The sequence below is a fragment of the Lygodium microphyllum genome, chromosome 20 (assembly GCF_053477565.2).
Source record: "Lygodium microphyllum isolate KBCC chromosome 20, Lygodium_microphyllum_v1.1.10, whole genome shotgun sequence".
Taxonomy (NCBI): domain Eukaryota; kingdom Viridiplantae; phylum Streptophyta; class Polypodiopsida; order Schizaeales; family Lygodiaceae; genus Lygodium; species Lygodium microphyllum.
In genome coordinates, this window is record NC_141154.1 from 88,256,184 (window position 1) to 88,272,566 (window position 16,383).

Below are 16,383 nucleotides of genomic sequence, written 5' to 3' on the forward strand. Positions count from 1 at the left end.
TTTGAATGCTATTTTGGGCCACCAAATTTGAGGCCGCCCACAGTAACTAAGTAGGACAATCAAAAGTTGCTAATTTATATATTCATATACCTCGTAGTGCATTGCAATTTTTGTGTATATACTAAACAATAAACCATTTTAATGCTCATGTGTAAGTATATATAACAAATCAATAAGTTTACAAATGATAGTGAATATTCAACTTTCATACAAATTATGCACATGGGTTTTATGTTTGTTTAGGATATTGACATTTAAACATATTAATTGCAAATGCATTTGTAATCATTTGGCTTTTAGTTTAGGGTGTATAATGATAGTTAGTAAAGTGAAACTCTTTATAAGTTAAATGACAGTATATCAGTGTTTCTGGTTGTATGTACATTCATTATCTAATATTTTATTCTTTGTTCCCTTCATGCTATTCCCTTTCCTCACAATTTACTCCTACATACATATCTCTTTTATTACTTAACAAATTGAAAAATTTAAGATAATGATGAGTATATCATGTGTATGACCATGTTTGAACATTGTTAGAGATGCATTATGTTATGAGAAAATAATGAGAGAGGGTGGTGCATTTTTTATGTATTGTAAGAAGTCAGTTTTGAGTTCAATTTCGTAGGGATCTTGAAAATAAAACAAAGGAAGACTTTCCCAATGTAGCCAATGTAAATATCTCATCTATTATATATGCTAAAAGCATTTAATGTGCTTTTAAAACGTTTTAAAACTTAATCGATTTATATCCTGTCATCTTACAAACATTGCTATTGAACATGATTTGAGTGGCTTGATTCCTTTGTACAATGATCCAAGTATTTGTCAATTTGACTAACTTAACTTAGAACTATATCAATGAACCTTCTATTTGTACTTATAACATGTGATGGTCACCAAAATGCACTTGTTTTATAATAATGAAATTAGGGTCATAATCGTTGTACTTAGTAATTGGCCTATTATATTGATATACCAAGAGGTATTGGTTTTAGTCAAGTCTTGATGATAAATGCTTGCCAGTTTATATTTTCTACCTCAAGGATTTTAGGTCTTTTAGCTCATACAATGGACTACAAAATTGAAACATACATCAAATAGATGAAGAGGGCCTATGAAATGATTGCCACTTTACAATCTCCCCAATATGGTGCCACTAAGTTGAGAGCATCCAAGGTTTAGTTTGTAAGGTATGCACAATGACCTTTGAATCACTTTGCATATATATATATATATATATTCAGATTCAACAGCATGTTTGTTGGGGTTTGTGCTGGCTTTACAGCGTGGCTCCTTTATGATCTTAATGTGAACCTGTGCTATATTTCACGGGAGTTGGATTCTGGGTAGTTGACTTGTGCATTGGATGTCACATGTCACAAGATAGGGCTGTGAAGCGCTTCCTTGTCCGGAACATTGTTGAGCAAGCCGCAGTTTGGGATGTTCAGGAAGCTTGTGTCTATGATGGTGCGTATGTTGTGGTTTTTAAAGCTGTATGGTTTAATCATTTTTATTTTAAAAGTGGAGTTATCTTTGTGATCAAGGTATATAGAGAGAGAGAGAGAGAGAGAGAGAGAGAGAGAGAGAGAGAGAGAGATGCATACACCACCACCATATTGTGTTACATGTGCCGTTAAGACCCATGCTTACATAAGAACGAAGACCTACGCTTGCATGGATACTATGGCTTTAGGTAGGCGTTATTTTATTAGCTCCTCCACCCTAAAAAGGCTTGGCAAGAAAAAAGTGCTAAATATCTTCGGGATAAAAGCCCTACGTTATACCCTCCTTAAACCCCTCTCTCGTTCTCGTCTTCCTCCTACCCGAGACACAGAGAGAGAGAGGGAGTCCTACAGGCCGCCACCATCTTCTGCCGCCGAACGAGCGAGCACTAGGATTTTATCTCTGCCACAGGGGGCGTGTTGCATTACGTCGCTCAACCTCGTCTGTAGCAGCACCATGGCCACATAATCCTACCATCTTTTTGCTCTCTCTTAACACTTCCATTTCGGCTCCTGCCGAGCTATGTCTTTGCAGGTACTGCACAGAATTGCGCTCTCTCGACAACAAATCTCGAGGTGCATTCACTTGCCTGTGGTGGTTTTCTCGAGAAGCTCCTCCTGTCAAGTTGACCGCCAACGCTGCCGTTCCGTCAGCAGACGAGATGCCTTCGGGTATGTGAATGCAGGTGTCATTCTCAGTAATGCAAAAGGTTGGAGGTCTGCATTCTCAAAGTCGGAGACTGCAGATTCGAGAAGTTTAGGCAGGCGCTGTCCTGCAGTGCCCCCAAAAGGTGAAACTTTGCGAAGCATTTCGCCTGCATTGCTTACGCAGAGTGGCAATCTGCAAAGAGCGAGTCTTTCTTCTGTAGATACCTGGAATTCCACAAGACATTACCATGCAGCTTTTAGTGATGGTGAACCCGATGAGTTTGAGGGCATGGTATGGGGCAAGGAGGGCTCTGCAAACAAGGGAAGCCCGTTCCCACCGCCTACGAAACGAGTGCCACCTCCCCCCAAGGATGACTCAGATTCAGAATGTATCGGTAAAGTAGTTTTTGAAGAAGAGCCTCCAAGGAGGCGAAGGACCTCATCTTCATCCTCTTCAAAAGAGGTGGCAAAAAAATCTGGTAGGGCTGCAGCTATGAAGTCCAGCAGCTCAAGACGAAAACGGGAAACTGCAGAAGAAGAAAATACAAGTGATTGGGAGAATTCCAAATTCAACCTTGACGAATATGCACCTCTGCGTAGAGCTGCAAGAGTGCAGCGAGGGTGGCAGGAGTTGACACCAGACGATCTTGTTGAGATAAAGAAAACAAGAAAATTGCATGGCAGTGATATTGCAGGATCTGACTCAGAGGCCATTGAAGGGAAGCAGAAGTTGCACAAGGCGCGGACTAGGGGGAAGTTATTATCTGACTCTGATTCAGAGGCTTCTGATAGACTGCATAAAGCTAGTAAGTCAACAACATTGGAAGAAGAGTTGGACTTCTTTGATGAGTCTGATTCAGAGTCTCTGTCTGAAAACACAAGATCAAAAAAAGTATCATCTCGTGGTGACAAAAAATATAGTGAAGAAGACCTGTCAGAGGTTGAAGTCAAGAAGCCTTCTGTGCTACCATTTGAAAATGTTGAATCGAGCTCATCACACCTTACAAACACACGGTATTTCTGAAGCCTTTGTAACTAACATGATTTCTAGTGCATGTCCATCATTATCTGAGGCTATGTGCTGGTGGGATGTGTTATCCACTGTTAACTGTTGATACCTGGTCCCTTAAAAACTGCAAGCTTGTTTTGAAAATCCACTGTCTGTGCAAGGACTTTACTCTCAAAATTGCCAATCTTTTTGATAGTGTGTTTTAGATTTGATGCATGCTCCTCTTGATGTAGAAATAGGGGCATCTTGTTTTTAGGTTCTTTCTTTGTTGGTTTGAAGTATGGGTCCATTGCACATGCTAAAAATTTTCAAGTTGGGTAGTTAGGGGAAAATGAGCTTGCAAGTTGCAATGGACAGCCCATTTGGGCTTCTCTGCAGCTGTAGGTTTTGTTAGGGGCTGCATGCGGCTCTAACAGATGTGTGGGCTGCATGAGTGAAGTCAGAGTTCTAGCTGTGGCTATTGTTGGTGCTTATTGGGGAACATGGAGCTCTTGGTGGCATCAAAGCTAAGCGGCCACTCAAGGAATAAAGATATTTGGTAATCAGGTGAGGAAGATAGTTTTTGGTGATGGTAGTGGTCTAGCAAGTGGGTTCATTGTTATCAAGGACAAGTTTTTGCCCTTTTTCTTTGGGGTTCGTTTTCGGACAGTGGGGTGGAGAGGATTGCATTCTGTACTAAAATTTGTTAGAAGGTATGCTATCCTGTCTCCTTGTTTGAAAATCAACAGCTTCAAGAAGGTTGTTCACAAATATTTGCTTGGTAGTGCATGAGGGTTTCACTGGTTTTGGGTCTTTGAATGATGTAAGTTGCACGCAGGCTGTATTAGACAGTGGCAGGCTGGTTGCTGCATGAATAGAGATTTGGACGATGTGCTGATCAGCACCCAAGTTCTATGCACTGGTGCAGGTTAATTGCTGACACATGCAATGAGGAGCTTTTTGTGGGTGATGTCTACATTAAGGCTGCCCCTTGGGAGGGTAATGGAATATTTCAGAACTAGAATTAGTGCTAGAACCACTTTCCATATCCGAACACTACACAACTTCAATATGTTTAATGATCATGATCTTATGAATTGTAGATGCGAAAGATGAAATGGTTCACACCCAGGGTATTTCAGCTTCTGAGTGATGATACACACAAAGTAGAGTTGAGATTTTATTTTTCATAAGGCCCAAAGTCCTTTAAGGTGGAACTTCATCATGCGATGTTATGAACAAGCATATTATAAAAACTGTAGTGTGATGCGAGAAAATCAGCTTTATCTTGTCTTGTAATGTATGCTCACAGCGACTTAATACACAATTTGTAGATGGGAAGAGAAGAGACTTGTATAGGTTGAAATGGCCAAGGGAGTTAGCTCAAGTAGTAGTAGAACATTGCAGTAGAATGCGGTAGTAGAATTCTGTAGTAAAACGCAGTAGTAAAATGTGACAGTAGAATGCTAAGTGGGGATGGATGAAAGGCGGAAGGTGGTCACAAACTGCAATGTCCTCCAATAGAGGTGCGAGCAACAATGGCAAAGAGAGAGAAGGATGCTAGAATAATGGAAGAAGAGCGGTGAATGAATGAGAAGAGAGATGTGAAATAAATGGAGAGGTGGCCTATTTATAGGCCTTAGTTGTCTAGGGTGGCGCACTGTTGTGTGGGTGCCCATTAACAAAAGTGCCCCCGAGTGAGGGTACCAATTCTTTTTGGGGCTATTAGTGTGAAACCCTAATTGAGGTGGGATACATGGAAGAGGTGGTTTCTCAATAGGATGATTATCTCCCAAGCCACCTTAGTATGGGAATCCTTGGACCCATCCAAGCAAGACCACAGAAAGTTTGGAGCTAGGCGGCGCAGCTTAGCTACACATGATGAAGAGAAATACTAGCAAAAGACAATGCTACCAGGTTGTCGTTAATTGAACCTAGTTGACCATTGGGGTTGTCATGGGGACATGAAATTTTGAAATGCTTCGATCTTGCCGATAACATTTGATTAAGTTATTAATCAAATGTGCAAGGTTATTTTGTACATGTGATGCACACGGCAGTTATTTCATGGTAGCAGGCAAAGGACCCCGAGGATGTAGTGGGTGTCAGGCAAAAGTTGTGATAAGTTTTGCCAACTGGGCTTTGGCGGTCAATTCGTGCTAGTTTTGACCCTAGGACAGTTATTTGGCCAATAAATGTTAGTGGTGACACTAGGGACTAGCCTTAATTAATTAATTAATGCACGTCTAAGGATCAACAGAGGTTGGGGACCGCTCTAGGTTGCAAATGGCCTAGCCAATTTAATTATGGATGAGCACATTTATTTTGGGTAGGTTCTAAAGGATTGAAATTAATTTTTAGGATTATTTCACTTTGAAAATTAATTAATTGGCTAGATAATGTTGAAAAATGGGTTTAGAAGTCTACCACTTGGCAAAAATGCCCATGCAAACTGAGAAAACATTTTTGGGGGTTGGGTCTCAGCTATTTAATTAGTTTATAGCTTGGGGGAGAGAGAGCTAGAGCTGTTGGTTCATTTTCTGATTAGAGAACTACAATTTGTTGTAAAAGATAGCCATTTGGGGGCCTCAATAGGCAAGGGACAGCAAGGAATTACCTTCTAGAGGCTGGTAACAACATTGCTGATTAGGTGACAGGATTTTGGAGGTGTTTGGCAGTAGGTGATTGCATTAAATGCAAGTTGGAGCAAGCAACAAGCAAAATTTAAGGTTTTCTTGTGAAGAAAATCAGATTTCTCTCTCATCTTGGCTTTCTCTCATATTCTCCAGCCCATTCTTAGGAGATCTCAACATTTCTCGACCAATTTGAGTAGATCTCAACCAAATTTGGTGGATAGTAGAGAGATCTTTGCTGTAAATCCTAAATTTCTGCAAAAATCAGGGTTTGACTGTCACCGGGGGATCCATGCCAAGATCCATGCCAATTAGTGAAGGCATTGTATACTAAATTCAGCACCTCAAATTTGTGTAACTATTAGGGAATTCAGATGCCAGCCCATTTATTGTAATTTGGGGTAGCATTCGGCCAATTGGAGGTTCCATTCATGCAAGTCTTGGGTAAAAAATCAAGGTGCAATTGGCCGAATTGATTGCTGATTGTTGCTATAGCAAAGAGGTTTTTGGAATTGCAAAGGAGATTGGAAATCTTAGCTTATACTCATTCCATTAGCAATCAAGTTAAAGAAATACCAAAAGGGGCACTAGTTTTGGGGCTAATGGGGTGTCTAATGTCCGAGATTATTAAGGTAATTTGTGCATTTTAAGTTATGTTAATTTATTGTTTACTATAATTAAGTGCTTAATTAGGGAATTACCACCTTTTCTACGAAGAAAGGTTGGTTTCAAGGGCCCTGCCTAGCACCTGCCAAGGAGAGGTAGACTATGTTGTAGTAGGTCAACAGATGGAGTTGAGCACATGGATAAACCTTTGGGGTGCTATGATGCCAAGTCCCACTTGAAACCCAAGGTACTTGACGGTCTAATCCTTTCTCACCCATTTGAAACCCGAGTGTATATCCCACTCGGTCTTTGAATTTAGGTAAACTAATTTGAAAGGGAAGTGGAACCCAGGAGGAAGAAGCTTGGCAGTGAGAGTTATGGCGGATGGAGAGCAAGAGCAAGAGAGAGTGAAACTCAAAGTGGAAACTCCAACAACCACAATGTGTGGCTGGGCCTTCCTTTATTCAAACTGTCACTAAAAGAATAAAGAATAAGTGACTGTGACGGACGCTCGCCACCTGTAGTGTGCAGTGACGGGTACTATCAGTGTAGTAATACACGGGCGGCTAGGCGGAGGCGCCTTTACCCCCAACAACCTCCCACTTAAAGGCGAATCTGCCCCAGTGAGAGAAAATAAAAGAAAAGACAGTACAACACGTATACATGTACAACAGGATGAGAAAAAAGACGTCATCTCATTCAATGCCCATCAATCTTCTAAGGAAGGCAAAGTGCTCTGTAGTGAGGCTCTTCATGAACAAGTTTGTAGGATTTTGATCAGTCGGAATCTTGACAAGGTCCACAAACTTGTCCTCAATGACTTGGCGAATGAAGTGATACCTCATCTCAATATGTTTCGTCTTCGCATGGAAGATCGGATTCTTGGCCAACTGAATGGCACTCATAGAATCTGAATGCAGTGTAGGCATAGCACCTGTCATACCGAGGTCTGCAATCAAATGGCCTAACCAGATAGCTTCCTTGCAAGCCTCTGTGGCTGCAGTATACTCGGCCTCTGTAGTAGAAAGAGCCGTATACTTTTGCACCCTGGACATCCAAGAGATAGCCTCTTCAGCATAAGTGAACACATAATCAGAAGTGGATTTTCTACTATTTGTATGTCCTGCATAATCAAAGTCAGTGTACCCCACGATTCTTGTATCCTGGCTGCCATAGCAAATACACATATCTGTTGTGCCTTTCAGGTACCTCATGATACCCTTCATGGCATCCCAATGTTTCTTGCCAGGTGTAGCCATATAACGTGCCACAATCCCAACTGCAAAAGCAATATTTGGATGGGTGGCTATCATGGCATACATAAGACTGTCCACGACTGATGCATAGGGAATCTTGGCCATCTCGGCCCTCTGCTCATCTGTCTGCGGACAATCGGCCTATGAAACCTTCACATGAGAATATAATGGACAGCCAATAGGCTTAACATCTTGCATATGGAAGCGCCCAAGGATTTTATGAATGTACTCTCTCTGTGACAGATAGAGTAGTCTCTGAGATCTATCATGTGTAATGCGCATACCAAGATAATGAGAGGACTTTATGAATGTACTCCCTCTGTGACAGATAGAGTAGTCCTTGAGATCTATCATGTGTAATGCGCATACCAAGATAATGAGAGGCCTGTCCCAGATCTTTCATCTCAAAGCTCTTCTTGAGTTGAGCCTTAAGAGCATCTAGCTTCTCATGAGCTGTCATTGCGTAAAGCATGTCATTCACATAGAGTATCAAAATCAATAAAGAACCGTTACGGGCTTTCTTCGTATACAAGTACGGATCCATAGCACTGGGGCTGTAGCCCCGTGATTGCATGAATGCATCATATAACACTATCAATATAGTTCCATATGAAATTCACCACAAACTAATCCATGATTTGATATCAAAAAAGAAACCAATGTATTTTACTGGTGATGTAACCATCATTAAAGTAATGCGATTTCTAATTACATTAACACCATGACACTCACATATAAGAACTTCAATCTTGGATAAAGTAAGAAAGACTACATATGTAAACTCTACATTGCTTCTATTCAAAGCCTATATAGAAAAACTATAATCCTTCGAAATTTCATGAATAAAATATACCCTTTTTCTATTCAATTTTGAATACTTAGTTTAAATAATACACATCTCTACATACAACATGTGTTGAAAATTGATTTGAAAATCCCTCATTTTATTAAGTAAGCCCCTCCTCTCATGTGTTCTCTGTGTGTGAAGAAGAAGCTTGGCGGTGAGAGCTATGGCGGATGGAGAGCAAGAGCAAGAGAGAGAGTGAAACTCAAAGTGGGAACTCCAACAACCACAATGTGTGGCCGGGCCTTCCTTTATTCAAATTGTCACTAAAAGAATAAAGAATAAGTGACTGTGATGGATGCCCGCCACTTGTAGTGTGCAGTGGCGAGTACTGTCAGTGTAGTAATACATGGGCGGCTAGGCGGAGGCGCCTTTACCCCCAACACAATTGACTTTCACCAGTTGATTTTTGCATTTGCTGCCGCATAGAACATTGTCAGTCTTGCTCTCTCAAGTATCACTTTACTATCCTCAACATAGGGAGGTGTGTTGTTTGCATACTCCAAATTTTATAGTTTTGTCTTAACCCGCTTGGTAGCCCAAGACCTCGCATGTTGCTCACTCTAGATTAAAGAAAATAAGACATTGTCTCCTCAAAAAGTAAGAATATGTAAGAAGCCAAGGGGCATCTCTACTAGTTCATTTTTGCATTTCTTGCCATGCAAAACACCTATAGCATCAATCTCACTCTCTTTAGTTTCACCTTGTTATCCTCAACATAGAGGGCTATATTATTTGCATACTCTAAATCTACTAACTTTGTCTTAGCTCGCATTGGTATTTTGAGCCCTAGTAGGCCACTCACTCTCGATCAAAGGAAATAAGACATTGCCTTCTCAAAAAGTAAGAAGTAAGAAGCTAGGGGGCAGCCCTATTGAACAAACTGCTTTAGTTGGAACTTTATACCTCTCCTCCCCCTATGAGCATTACTGGTGGTTGATTTATGTAGTGCAAAGTTATTGGTAATTTATTGCCGAGGAAATCCTACCCACGCCAGTGTGCCCTCTAGCAAGTCCCAGTTAACCCTACCAAATCTTGAAGTCCAAGAGGATTACCATCACTTTCTTGTCACTATGCTGGACCCACTTGGTAGCCTTGAAGAAGGTGAAGATGTTATCGAGGGTGCTCCTAATTTGGACAAAGCTTGTGTGTATGTCATGAATGATGTTTGGGGGAAGGGTGGAGTTAGCTGCCAATCATATTTGCTGGTGCCTTATAGGCTATTGACAACAAGGTGATCGACCGCGGTTTGCCACTAGGCTAGCTCTAGGTGGTCCCCCCCTTTGGCGTGGAGATTGACTAGGTAGAGTATAGATGAAACAACCATAATAAAGCATAAACCAAGTATAAACCATGGTTGTACTATCATTGGTATTACTTCACATGCTACTGTCTATCAAAACCAGTTGAATACCATTGAAAAGTAATGACCATATGCTGAAAATCAGCTAATCAATCTTTGATGATCATAATTTGATGACCATACTCTAATGTGAAAATTGACAAGAAGGGGGAGAGGTGAAGAAACCGATAGCATATACACAAAGCAATGGAGACTTGAGCACACAGAGAGATAGGGTTGAAATCTTCTTTTTCTTCCACACAAAAGAACTAAGTCCACAACATGATAAAAGACTAATATGAAAGTACCACCACGTATGTACATGTGGTCACTAAGTATGAACTTGCTAAGGAAAGAAGATGTTGCACAATAAATGTGCCATAACCAAGGGTTGACTACGTGGGTGTAGTCCAGTTGTAGAATTATTGGTGTATCCTCATATCAACACATAACATGCCAGTGGGTAATATCCTGCGATATCACCAAGGCACTTAGTGGATGCTGTGATGAGATACTCCAAACACAAAAACACAATACCAATTGTATGACAAAGCACAAATTGATAACACAAAACATAGTTAGGGTTAGGGTAACTCAGAGACAATGAATATAGATAATAATGAACTGAATGACTGCTAAATGTATAATGCTCATGCAATAAATACACTATGCAAAGAGTGAATATTGTACCATAAACTCCTGTATCTCGAGGATTAGGACAAGGGTAACGAGTTGGAAAGTGTGTCGTACTTTGAATGGATCTCGAAATGTAGCAAGGTAGCTTTCAGATATTGAACATTGGCAAATGTAGCCAAGGAAGCTTGGATTTGATGCACGGTAGTGTAGGTGAGAGAGATTAAAAACGTAGGTGAGGAGAGAGAAAACAATGAAACATAGCTTGTTTAGGTTGGGCGATAGTTGTAGGAGAGAGAAAACTGCTAAACGCAGCCAATAAAGGCTAGGTGACAGCTTGCTAGAGAAGGCAATAGTTGCTGATAGCAAACACAGGTTGATTGATGACGTGGTAGGTTGGTGACAACAGGAAAAATCAGTAGTAGCAGTCAACATGCTGAAGTTAGCTCCGAACAGTTTGTGGTAGGTTGGAAACAGACGCTAGACTATTGTAAACAGTAATGGCCAGCTTGGACCTCGATGTCCTCCACGTATGAGGTGTGGGCATCAAGTTGCAAGACTTGAAATCTGCAAAAACGAGATTAGAGAGAGTGGTGGACTGCATGCCTATTTATAAAAAGTTTGAGGCACCCAAATTAGGGTTTTGTATGCCGTACGCAATAACTCCCTAGGATCTCGTTTTGTTTTAAAATAAAGGTTTTCTTCATTAATTAAGCATGTTTTGGGGCTGTTTAAGTCAAGCTAATGCGTTTTTACCTCAACACCTCCTCTCAAGTCCAAAACAGAGCCATGAGAAATAAGCCCTTAACATATATAGTCTTTTACCCCAAGGCATCCACCCCAAAGCAGCCAGGGCATCAGGCAAAGGGTGCACGTCCGTTGCTTAATGACCTACCAAGACTACAAAGGCGATGGTTATATTATCAAGGGAACCTAGTGATCACCCCAAAGAGGGTAGGGTATCGGACCAAGGGTGCGCATCGGCTGCCCAGGGGCCTACCAACTATTGCAAAGGCAGATGGAATCATCAATGGACTTTTTTTTTGGTTGGAAAGGGCGGTTGGTTTGATTTTTTCAAAAGATTTAGCAGTGAGGGTTTGAAATCAGTTTTTTTCCTATTGAGCCACTATGCCCCGAAGTACAGGAAAATAAGGATGGATAGCTCCACTAACTTTATACAAGCAAAGCAATCCCACATACTACTAGGATAGGTGCCTAGGGATACTTAAGTGTGTATGTGTCAATCATATGGAAAATATGTGAGGAGGCAAAAAAGATAATAGTGAGCTTAGTAAGACAAGCAAAGCAAGCAAGCAAGCATGGGGAAGTTGCCAGGGAGAACTGTCATGTGCAATGCCACGAATATGGTGGATCCAAAGTCGACCACTCATGAAAGACCAAAAAAGGAATAAATGCGTGCAGATGTATGTTTACATGAACAGAATGCCAATGCATGGGGTAATGCAAAGGGATGCAAGATTTCATGCTCATGCAGAATGTGATGCAATGGTGCCATTGGATAGTGCCCTCGTAGGGGAATTGTTTACTTGTCTCAATGCTCTTTTACAATTATGTTATCCTGATGGTGTAGATCAAGGTTCAAATGTCCTAAGTATAATACAAAGTCTAAAGCTAAATTGTAAATATCATCACTGTTATTGAATAAGAGAAAAAACCATCCCCTCTTAAACTGGAGGGAGGAGCAGGAGGGAAACACTCTTTCCTCGTCCATTTGAAGAAGTAGTAGAGCAGGGTGGATCCGAGATAGGATGTATTGTAGTATCGGTTGATTGACTGCTTTGGTTAAAATGTTTGTAGAATTGTTGCTTGAAGATACAGACTATAGGCGAATAGTGCCTAGGTCAATCTACTCTTTGGTGAAGTGGAAGTGGCTTCCGCATGTTGCATTTGAGGTGTGATGATTGGGTTGCTCGCAAGGGCAATGACACTCTGGTTGTCGCAATAGGCAACTATAAAAGAATTGCAGGGGAATTGAAGCAGAGCCATCAAGCTCCTCAGATAGATGGCCTCAGTGGTACCATCAAAGAGAGCACTATACTCAGCTTTGACGGTGGAAGCTACCATCGTTTTCTTCTTACGGTTGGACCAAGCAATGGGAGCTATGTCCAAGGAAAAGAGGTAACCGCCATGGGAATGTTGGGTGTTAGGATCTCTTGCCTAGTCAAAATCGGTGTAACCTTGCAAAAGCATAAACCATGTCCATAAGTCAGTTCATAATGAAAAATACACTATAAATATCTTAACACACGAAGACAAGCAATTCAATGTGACATCTTAGGTACCGAAAAATACTAATAAAGTATAGTAACTGAGTATGCTAAATTTGGCCTAGTATGAATCAACCAGAGAAGCTTACCTACAACAGATTGATAGGTGTGCATCAAAGGGTTGACCTAGGGTATCCTTTGAGAGATGGACACTGGGATCAAGAGGTGTGGCCACATGGTGTGTCTGATTGGTGCAATATTGTTCCATTAGTTGAATGGCATACTTGTTGTGAGACAAAAATACTTCCCCCAAAATGAATTATCTCTATTCCCAAGAAATCAGATAACAGACTGAGATTAGTCATCTAAAAGGTAGCACAAAGCTTGGCCTTAATTTCCGCTGTGGCAGTAGAATTGGAGTCGGTGATAAGTAAGTCATAGACGTACAATAGGATATAGCTGACCCTTGCGCATGTGATGTGCACTTAGAGATGTGGATCAAGGGTTTAGAATGGTATCCATGAGTTTGCAAGAACTTGTCTATCCTCTAGAACCAAGAATTCAGAGCTTGCTTTAGCCTATAAAGAGCTTTTCGCAAACAGAATACCTTATCCAAATGGTTTGTAGAAGGAAACCCGGGTGGTTGCTCCACATAGATTTCTTCCTCCAAAAAACCATTCAGAAAAGCACTCTTGACATCCATTTAGTATAGCGGCCAACCGCGGTGAGTAGCAAGCGCAACTAGCAGATGGAAAGATGTCATTCGAGCAGCGGGTGTGAAGGTCTCCTTATAATCAATACCTTGCTTTTGGTGAAAACCTTGTACTACAAGGTGAGCGTTGTACTTGTCTAGAGTTCCTTCAACCTTTAGCTTGGTGCTAAAAATTGACTTCGTCTCAATGATCTTCTTGTGACTAGGAGGATTCACCAAGGTCCAAGTCTCATTTTGGTCAATGCTATCTAGGTTCTCTCCATGGCCTCACACCACAGAGGGTCTTGGATAGCCTCTTGTCAACTATTCGGCTAGAGACGATCGGGAATCTCTTCTACGAACAACATAAAGTATGCCATGTTCAAAACTGTTCGATTCCATTTGGGAAGGTGAGTTGGTAGAGGTGAACTTTTGAGAAATGCCATGCTCTTATAGAAACTTAGAAAACTTGTGGGGGATAAACTTGCCACCGCTATCACTCCTCATGGTACCTATACGATGTCTAGTTTGGTTATGAATCAACAATACCCAAGCACTGAAATAGGTGAAAGCATCAGACTTGTGCTTGAGAAAGTACACCCACATGTGTCGAGAGAAATCATCCACTCTCAAAGAAAAGTAAAGCGTGCCATTTAAGGTGGCAGTGGGGGTGGGCCAAAAAGATCAACGTAAATCAATCTTAATGGAGCCTTAGCTGTATGAGTGGACTGCTGTGGAAATGGGGTACAGTGTTGCTTACCTAGTTGACATGCTTTACTGACCTCTCGAGATAGCTTCAGGCGGGGAACACCATTTGGCAATGTGACAATTCATAAAGAGAGTCATATCTCGATGCCTTGTTGTGAGCAACTACTAAACCAATCGTGCCATCAATGACTTTGATTGTGGTTGATATAAAGAAGACTGCTTGCCTCAATTGACAAAGCTGTTGAATAGAAAATAAGTTCTCAGCCCAAGCTGGGAGACATGATAAATGTTGTCCAGCGTAGTGCGATTTTGACCCTCAATCAGTGGCAAAATTGATGCGACCACATGCTTGGATCTTGACGAGGAGTTGTTCCCTACTTTGACTCTCCTAGTTGTAGGATCTTTGGTGAGAAAAATGTCATCTATAGGGGTCATGTGATGAGAAGCTTCACTGTCCACAATCCATGCAGGAGCAGAAGTGCTTGGTTGTGACAAGTGGGCCTTTGTGAGTATCTTCTCGGAAGAGAGCTCATAGATATGGACCAACCTCACATCTAATGCCTCTAAAGAGACAATGTGGGTCTCTACAAACTAGTCAGACAAGCCCTTTGGTGTTGAGAACATTGTCGATTGTGATGGCTGACCGGTGGCAATGTGAGACTAAGCTTTCCACGGCCCTTGAGATTGTTTGTGAAAGATGACTCAGGCCAAGACAGAAAACGAGGAAGCCAGAAGAGAAAATTTTCAGTCCAGATCGGTGAGCACGAGTGATTATTCTCCTCCCAACCACGCCTAGATAAGTGCTGGCACCTCTCTCCCCGTTTCCTCTGCCAGCCGTCCACTTTTGGTGAGTCCTACTATTTTTGGACTCTCTTACTCTCTAGGCTTCCCTTAACCCCGTTCGGGCGCCCAAGAGCCCGGACGGTCATTCTCGTGCATGTTCCCCTAGATTTACCTTAACGTTACATTAAATGTCACTTTTAATGTCACATTAATGTCACATTTCCTTCCTCTTAAGAATCGGTTTCGTCCTCGAAAACGATACTTGGAAGGTCTAACTGTAAATCGGGAAACCTTTTCTTTAAAGTACTTACTCGCTCCCATGTTGAGCTTTCTTCTGAACAATCTTTCCACTTAACCAAACATTCTTGATAAATAGTATTCCTTGTTCGTCTATTACGAACATTTAATATTTTTTCTGGTTCATGTGGATTAGATTAGTCATTGAATAGCTCCTCAATATCATCATTTAAGATTAGATTATCCAAATCATCCAGCTTCTTCCTTAATTTACTTTCATGAAAAACTGGATGTATTTTACTACCAGCAGGTAGTTGGAGCTTGTAAGCCAATTCTCCCACCTTTTTAAGTATTATGAAAGGACCACAATACCTTGGTGAAAGCTTTGGACATTGTCCCTTTTTCATAGTTTTAGCTTGTTCAGGCACCTTAAGATAGACCAATTCTCCTTCTTCAAAGGAGATGTCTCTTCGGTGAGGATCTGCATATGCTCTAGCTCGATTTTGAGCTTTTTTAATATTTTCTTGAGCAAATTTTAACATACTATTCATATCCTCCAAAAAGTCTTTAGCTGCCTGAACCTTTTCCTTATGCAGTTCTACTGCAAAAGGAGCTCTGGGCTGAAACCCATACATTAACATAAATGGACTATATCCAGTGGAAGAGTGCTTGGCACTGTTATATGCAAACTCTGCTATCGGTAAATACTCTTCCCAATTAGTTTGCCTTTTACTTACATATGCCCTAAGTATATCTTCAAGAATTTGGTTAACCCTTTCAGTTTGCCCATCTGTTTGCGGATGATCCGCCGTACTCATGCTAAGTTTAGTATCCAATTTCCTAAATACCGCACGCCAAAAATGGCTATCAAATTTTCTATCCCGATGAGAAACTATATTTGCCGGAAGGCCATACAATCGGTATATGTTCTCTACGAACAATCTAGCCAATTCTGGTGTTTTAACATCAGTTGAAGTTGGAATGAACCTAGCCATTTTGGTTAACCTATCCACAATCACCCACACAGAGTCGTGCCCCCTCTGTGTTCTAGGTAAAGCAACAATAAAGTCCATGGAGATACTCTCCCATTTTCCCGAAGGAATTTCTAGTGGATGGAGAAGTGCTCCCATTTTTAATCTTTCAGCTTTATTAACCTGGCATTTATTACATTTGACCACATAGTCAAGGACGTCCTTATTCATTCCAGGCCAATAGAACTGCCTTTTAATAAGACTATAAGTCTTATTAACTCTTGGATGTCCCGCGCTAGGGGTATCATGA

The 16,383-nt window shown here is 41.2% G+C and overlaps 1 protein-coding gene across 1 annotated transcript in view; it reads left to right on the forward strand.

Annotated features, from left to right (window-relative positions):
• The first annotated feature begins 1,779 nt into the window (after positions 1-1,779).
• LOC148019117 (DEAD-box ATP-dependent RNA helicase 26-like) overlaps positions 1,780-16,383 on the forward strand; it is a 71,872-nt gene continuing 57,268 nt past the window's right edge. Inside the window, exon 1 of the mRNA XM_087660625.1 lies at positions 1,780-3,167. Coding sequence (XP_087516751.1) covers positions 2,029-3,167 — 1,139 coding nt within the window. The 5' untranslated portion in view covers positions 1,780-2,028. The remainder of the gene's footprint in view (positions 3,168-16,383) is intronic.